The following is a 6,988-nucleotide window of genomic DNA, read 5'->3' on the forward strand; positions in this document are numbered from 1 at the left end:
ATCAAATGTGTGTGTGTGAGATATTAGGTCTATGATATTAACCAAATAATAATGACAGTATTGTCATTTACTGTTTTATTCGATTAAAAATTTCACGATTAGATAGAATTCTAATCGGCAAATAAAATGAAATCGCCTTTTAAATAATTGTTTAAGATAAAATATTATACTAGTAAAAATTTATATGATATGAAACAGTGGTAATTGAATTTTCCAAACTGATGATTACATATTTTCCGATATTAAATCTATCAAATACTGTGAAATTCAATATGAGGTAGGTGCATTTGCATTTTTCATTTTCAAATTTTCATTTCAAGTAGATGGTAGACAGTAAATGTAGTCAATACATTTTTTTTCAATGTAGTAGGATGACATGTAGGCATGAAGATAAATATATCGAAAGGTATACAGGGTGGTTCAGATTTTAGTTCAATAACTTTGGCGTTGGATAGAACAACTCTTTTCATGAGAAAAAGATCCTAACAAGCTTTGTTTTCGATATAAAGGAGTTAAAGTTTGAAAAAAAATCAGGTTTTTATTTATAACTCTAGTATGATTATCATTATTGTTTGAATTTTTATGTATTGGAGTGAAGATTAGGTAATGTTTCGAATTAGGTGAGTGTTTCCCGCCAAAATTATCCAGTGTCGTAAATAAGGGTGCGATTATCATTTTCCTACCGAAAATCTACACCACTGTCTTTTTTTCGGGAAAATGATTTCATTCCTGAAATCAACATAGCTTCACTAAAAAGAGGCATCGTGAGTTTTTTCATAGAATGTACAATTTTCCATATAATCGAGTACAACTATTCTTGAAAATCCACAAAAATTAATTTTTCAAAATTTCGCATTAGTGGTGAAGAAAAGTACGAAAATTGATGTAATGTATTAAAATGTGTCTCTGGAAATAAACATTATTATTATTATTATTAGAATGCTTTCACCGGTCAGAAATCGGAAAGTGGGTAATTAATGTTTCAATTTTTTATCAATGTTCAGGCGAATGGTGCAACTAGTCACTATTCTCCGAATTCACAAAATTTGATACATTTTCATCAAAATTTCGAAAGTCAGACAAAAACAACCCCTATGAATAATCTTAAGAAGTATGAATATTCTGAATCCAGACGACAAATAAGCTCAAACTTGGGCACAGACCGTAATATCTTTTTCAAAAATATGCCCTAAATAAGCTCTGAAATACCTACATAAATATTTCTTCTCTATTTGAAATTATACCTATCTCATATAATATACAGGGTGTTCTGATTTGTTTCCGACAAACTGAAACGGGTGATAGATCACATCATTTCAAGCAAAAAAGTTCCTATGAACATGGGTCCGGAAATGCTTCGTTTCCGAGATACAGGGTGTTAAAGTTGAAAAAATAATTCGCGTTTTCTTTAATATGTTTTGCCTGCTTCGAAATCCTTTCATGAAATTATTCCTATTCATATATTAAATTTAAATTAATTTTAAAAATTTCTAAGGCGAAATGCATGCGGATTTTCTATTGCCCACTAATAAGTAGAAGTGGTATGCTATGTAATTGTTGTTTTTAAGTGTTCTGAATATTCTGTTTCCTGAAATATTGCGTTGTTGGGATGCTTTACGAATACTGAGTTTTTATTTTCTTCGAAAGTCTGTAAAATCCTATTTTTCTGTAGATGATTTCTTCTTTGTATGCTTCGTTCGGGCCTTTGGTAACCAATACCATTTTCCTGTATTTGTTGATAAGCTATTAACTTAGTTAACTATAATTATAATTAATGACATCTGAACCTAACACAATTTAAATCTGTCATTGTGTATAGCCATTTTGAATCTACTGCCGCAACAATTGTTGAATGTAAAACAATCGATCATTCGAAAATGTCATTTGTGCATTCAACAGAACGGTGGACATTTCGAACACCTTATTTAAAAAATATTATGTTATTTTGTTTTGTTCTAAATTGTTACTTCTAAAAAATATTCAATTTAAAATTATTACAAATTTGTTTCTACATGTGTTAGAGATTACAAAAATATGGATTTGGTTAAATGCGTTTTTCTCTGAAACGGTTGCCCCTAGCAACTTGAATGTATTATACCTTTTTCAACTAGAAAAGTCAGGGGAATTGATTTTTTTAGTCCAGAATGACGTACAGGGTAGCACAGAAAAGTTGCAACGGTTTAAAGGGAACGAAATGATTGCCAGTGGCGCCCTCTAGAAAATACAACCAAATCGACCACAAATTTGAATTTCTCACCTCAAAAAACCCTATGTACCAACTTTCATGCAATTATTTTGAATCAGTCGAAAGATATTCAAGAAAACGCGAATTATTTCTTCAACTTTAACACCCTGTTTCTCGGAAACGAAGCATTTCCGGACCCATGTTCAAAGGAACTTTTTTGCTTAAAATGATGTGATCTATCACCCGTTTCAATTTGTAGGAAACAAATCAGAACAGCCTGTATATTATAGATATATATAATAATTATTTATAATATATAAATTATAATATGAAAAAAAGAAAGAATAAAATTTACTATTTACTATATTAAGTAATTTGAAATTTATTCCAGTAAAATGAATTTAGGAGGCCGTAGCTTCGTAGGGAGGGCAACTAGGAAAAAAAAATTATGAGAACTTGTGATCTTATTTTTTTATGTTTTATCTGAATCTGAGAGATTTACCATTTACCACAATTTCCTGGACACTCTGTATAATAGAAAAAATTAACACAACTTATTTCTGTGATTTATTTGGCAGACAAATACTTAGGCCAAAATAGAGATGAAAAAGATTTAGTCACTTTATTGGAATATAATGGCAGTAATTATTCAGTGTAGAGGGGAGACCAGTGTATTCTTCGACTGCTACGAAAGAAACAAGTCTGTTTGTAGTGAGTTGTATTATTCCCTGTTTTCAAACATTTTTACTAAATATTTTCAAGATATGGCATCCTGTGATGATTTTGATAAATTGATCGACGAAACGAGGGATTGGAACGATCTTGGTGAGATATTTATATTTTGATTTTTGTTATATTTAGAATAAGTTTTTATTCGTGGTTTAGTTGGTATTTCAAGTAAGTTTTGTTCTGCCTACAACTACAGTAGGTATTTTCGAAGATTTTACCGCAATTGTAGAGAAAACTTCAGTTGAAAAACCTATTGGACCACTGCAAAAAAACCGAATTTTTTGCAATTTGTAGAACAATCTAGAAGTACCAGCCTTCAGCATTATAAAATAGCATTAATCAATTTTTACTATTTAACTATTTATAATTAATTTTTTGTGTTTTTTCAGTTGACGAATTTGAAGCCCTCTCGAAGGATGGCGTTGATGGAGTGGATGGATCAATAGAAACGTCCTCACCTGATGATGAACATGAAAACAAAAAAATTCTGGATATGATCGTAAAAAAATTCAATGAAAAAGAAGAATATTTGGAAAAGAACTTGAGAGTTAAAGTTCTGATTATGAATATTTTGAGAAATGCGAAATGATTGATATTAATAATTATTTCAATTAATGTAGAATATTCGAATAAGGTTTCAAATAATGTAAATAATGTAAATAAATGTATTAATGTAAATGGTTATGGTTATGTTTGATTTTATTATGTCTCGCTCCTTTTCAGTAGGTATATATTTGAATGATTAATTTGATGGTTTCGTTATTAGTCTCAGGTATTTACCTACTATTTCAATATGTTGAACAAGGAAACGAAATTTTTATTGTTTTATATATGATATAATTTTTATGAATTTAATAATTTAATTTATGGAACTAAATGACAAAAATAATAAAATCTGATAAAACTTCTGAACTGATCATATTCACTTTATATTTCATACTACGAAAATAATAATTGTGTCTCATTCAAATCATATGAGAATGTAAATATTTATATGCTGCCAATTTGAGGAGGAATATAATTGTATTTTATTCCGGCAAACGTTTTTCTCTCCTTTTTTTGAATAATTCTTTCGAATTATTCGAAAATATTTTGAATAGGTAAGTGCTTTGGAAATAATGTTTCTTCTTTTCAATTTGAATTCTTTGAAGTCAAACTCTTATCGAAAACAAATTCGAATATTGGCCAAAATAAGATCATTATGAATACCTATTTCATTTCTATAGAACGAATACAGTTATTCTTCAAGAGATGGTAATAAATATAATGTAATCAGCAGGTAATGGGGCAATAAATGGTATTTCTTCAAAAGAGTAGATTCAAAGTTGGGTGAAATGAATTGGACATTGTCAACAATTAAGACCATAGTTAATGCTTTTCAGATATTTTTATGACCAAACCAGGTAAGGTTTCTGCAAATCTGTTCAGAAACACAAAGCGATTTCAATTGAGGTAATTAGTTTCTTAATGTAACTTCATTTCCTGATTCCTGAAATCAACATAGCTTCACTAAAAAAAAGTATCGTGATTTTTTTTCATAGAATGAATCATTTCCCATATAATCGAGTACAACTATTTTTGAAAATTCACAAAAATTTATTTTTCAAAATTTCCCATTAGTGGTGAAGAAAAGTACAAAAATTGATGTAGTGTATTAAAATTCTTTCGGATGGCTTTTAATTGAACAATTCGAAAAGAACATTTGTCAGACATTCAAACAATAAAACATGTTTGTGAATATTCTGACAAATGTTCTTTCTGAAATGTTCAATTAAATGCCATCAATTCATGACGAAGACGATTCTTTCTAGCATCTTCCTCTATCTAATAATCGTTTTCTAATTTTTCGTCTTCGTTAAGATGTCTGATGAACATGCGCAGAACCTGATTTGCACTTTAATTGAAAGTTGGCCAACTTATGACTCTCTTAAAAACGTTTTAAGTCCTTAAGTCGCGTGCATGAACATAACCATAAAAATTATAGTTTCATCTTAAGTTTATGATTAAGTAATGTTAAGACTAAGTGAATTCGCCATTAATCGACGTCTAATAACGACAACGGTATAAGATAGGGGTAACAAATGGTATATTTTTGAAATCAGGAAAAAAGAATATTCCAAAAATTCAATAATATACAGAGTGTTCCATTTGAAAAAAATATGAAAAAATTTGTATCCCCTGAAATCTGCTGGGTTTTTGATAGCATTTTTATCAAAAATTACTTAAAAGCACACAACTTTTACATTCAATTTTTTTTTTCTGTAGGCAATAATAACGCTGATAAGGGGTGGGTAATTTATAATGAATAACCCTGTACAATCAGGTTATGCCCATAAAGAAGTGATGTATAGATATGGTTATGTCTAGAAATCACATACGTTTTGACGTTTTGAGTTGCGCAGATCCCTGTTTGAAACTAAACGTCCAAATTTTCCTGTTTAGTGTAACCGGTGATTAAATTAAAAGATGTTTCAAGAGAAATCGGAAAGTGGGTAATTAATGTTTCAATGTTTAGGCGAATGGTGCAACTGGTCATTATTCCCCGAATTCACAAAATTTGATACATTTTCATCAAAATTTCGAAAGTCAGACAAAAACATCACCATTGAATAATCTTAAGAAGTATGAATATTCTGAATCTAGAAAACAAATAAGCTCAAACTTGGGCACAGACCGTAATATCTTTTTCAAAAATATGCCCTTAATACGCTTTGAAATACCTACATAAATATTTCTTCTCTATCTGAAATTATACCTATCTCATATGATATATATTATAGATATATATATATATATATAATAATTATATATAATATATAAATTATAATATGAAAAAAAGAAAGAATAAACTCAACTATTTACTATATTAAGTAATTTGAAATTTATTCCAGTAAAATGGATTTAGGAGGCCGTATCTACTTAGGGAGGGCCACTAGGAAAAAAAATGATGTGAACTTGTAATCTTATTTTTTTATGTTTTATCTAAATCTGAGAGATTAACCATTTACCACAATTTCCCGGACAATCTGTATAATAAACAAAATTAACACAACTTATTTCTGTGAATTATTTGGCAGACAAATACTAAGGCCAAAATATTTATGAAAAAGATTTAGTCACTTTATTGGAATTTAATGGCAGTAATTATTCAGTGGAGAGCGGAGACCAGTGTATTCTTCGACTGCAACGAAAGAAACAAGTCCGTTTGTAGTGAGTTTTATCATTCCCTGTTTTTAAACAACTAACTAAATATTTTGAAGATGGCATCCTCTGATGATTTCGATCAATTAATCAACGAAACGAGGGATTGGAACGATCTTGGTGAGATATTTAAATTTTTTTTTTATTATATTTAGAATAAGTTTTTATTCGTAGTTTAGTTTTTATTTCAAGTAAATTTTGTTTTGCCTACAACTACAGTAGGTATTTTCGAAGATTTTACCGCAATTGTAGAGGAAACTTCAGTTGAAAAACCAATTGGACCACTGCAAAAAAACCGAATTTTTTGGAATTTGTAGAACAATCTAGAAGTGCGAGCCTTCAGCATTATAAAATATCATTTATTAATTTTTTCTGTACTTTTTATAATTAATTTTTTGTGTTTTTCAGTTGAAGAATTTGAGGCCCTCTCAATGGATGGCGTTGATGGAGGAAATAATTCAATAGAAACGTCCTCACCTGATGAGGAAAGGGGTGAACAAGAAAAGAAAAAAATTTTGGAAATGATTTTGAAAAAATTTAATGAAAAAGAAGAATATTTGGAAAGGAACTTGAGGGTAAAAGTTCTGATTATGAATATATTGAGAAATTTTCCAGATATCGCGGATAAAAACGCGAAATAATTGATATTAATAATTAATTTAATTTATGTCTACATAAATTGAATTAATATCAATTATTTCGCGTTTTTATCCGCGATATCTGGAAAATTTCTCAATATATTCATTATCAGAACTTTTACTGCTATACAATATTCTAATATTGTATAAGGTTTCAAATAATGTAAATAATGTAAATAAATTTATCAATGTAAATAGTTATCAAGATATATAAATACTAGAATAATTATACACT

The 6,988-nt window shown here is 29.0% G+C and overlaps 1 protein-coding gene and 1 long non-coding RNA gene across 3 annotated transcripts; both read left to right on the forward strand.

The window, feature by feature from the left end:
• The first annotated feature begins 141 nt into the window (after positions 1-141).
• LOC123686488 lies at positions 142-6,722 on the forward strand. The gene is made up of 3 exons (XR_006748470.1): positions 142-277; positions 5,806-6,235; positions 6,524-6,722. It is a non-coding gene; the product is annotated as an uncharacterized LOC123686488 (long non-coding RNA).
• Positions 2,619-3,559, forward strand: LOC123686469. 2 transcript variants are annotated; one of them, XM_045626644.1, is made up of 3 exons: positions 2,619-2,896; positions 2,948-3,010; positions 3,304-3,559. In XM_045626644.1, the coding sequence occupies exons 1-3, from the start codon at positions 2,821-2,823 to the stop codon at positions 3,501-3,503; spliced, it is 339 nt and encodes a 112-aa protein (XP_045482600.1). In that variant the 5' UTR covers positions 2,619-2,820; the 3' UTR covers positions 3,504-3,559. The 2 variants fall into 2 exon arrangements, with proteins under 2 accessions (XP_045482600.1, XP_045482592.1); XM_045626636.1 differs by having other exon boundaries at positions 2,619-3,010.
• Positions 6,723-6,988: the final 266 nt, after the last annotated feature.

This window comes from Harmonia axyridis, chromosome 1 (assembly GCF_914767665.1).
Source record: "Harmonia axyridis chromosome 1, icHarAxyr1.1, whole genome shotgun sequence".
Classification (NCBI taxonomy): domain Eukaryota; kingdom Metazoa; phylum Arthropoda; class Insecta; order Coleoptera; family Coccinellidae; genus Harmonia; species Harmonia axyridis.

Excerpts from the sequence above, each read along its gene's own strand:
- LOC123686469 (XM_045626636.1), top strand. The coding sequence starts at position 2,821 with ATGGCAGTAATTATTCAGTGTAGAGGGGAGACCAGTGTATTCTTCGAC. Across the intron at positions 3,011-3,303 it reads GAGGGATTGGAACGATCTTG|TTGACGAATTTGAAGCCCTC; the intron begins GTGAGATATTTA and ends GTGTTTTTTCAG.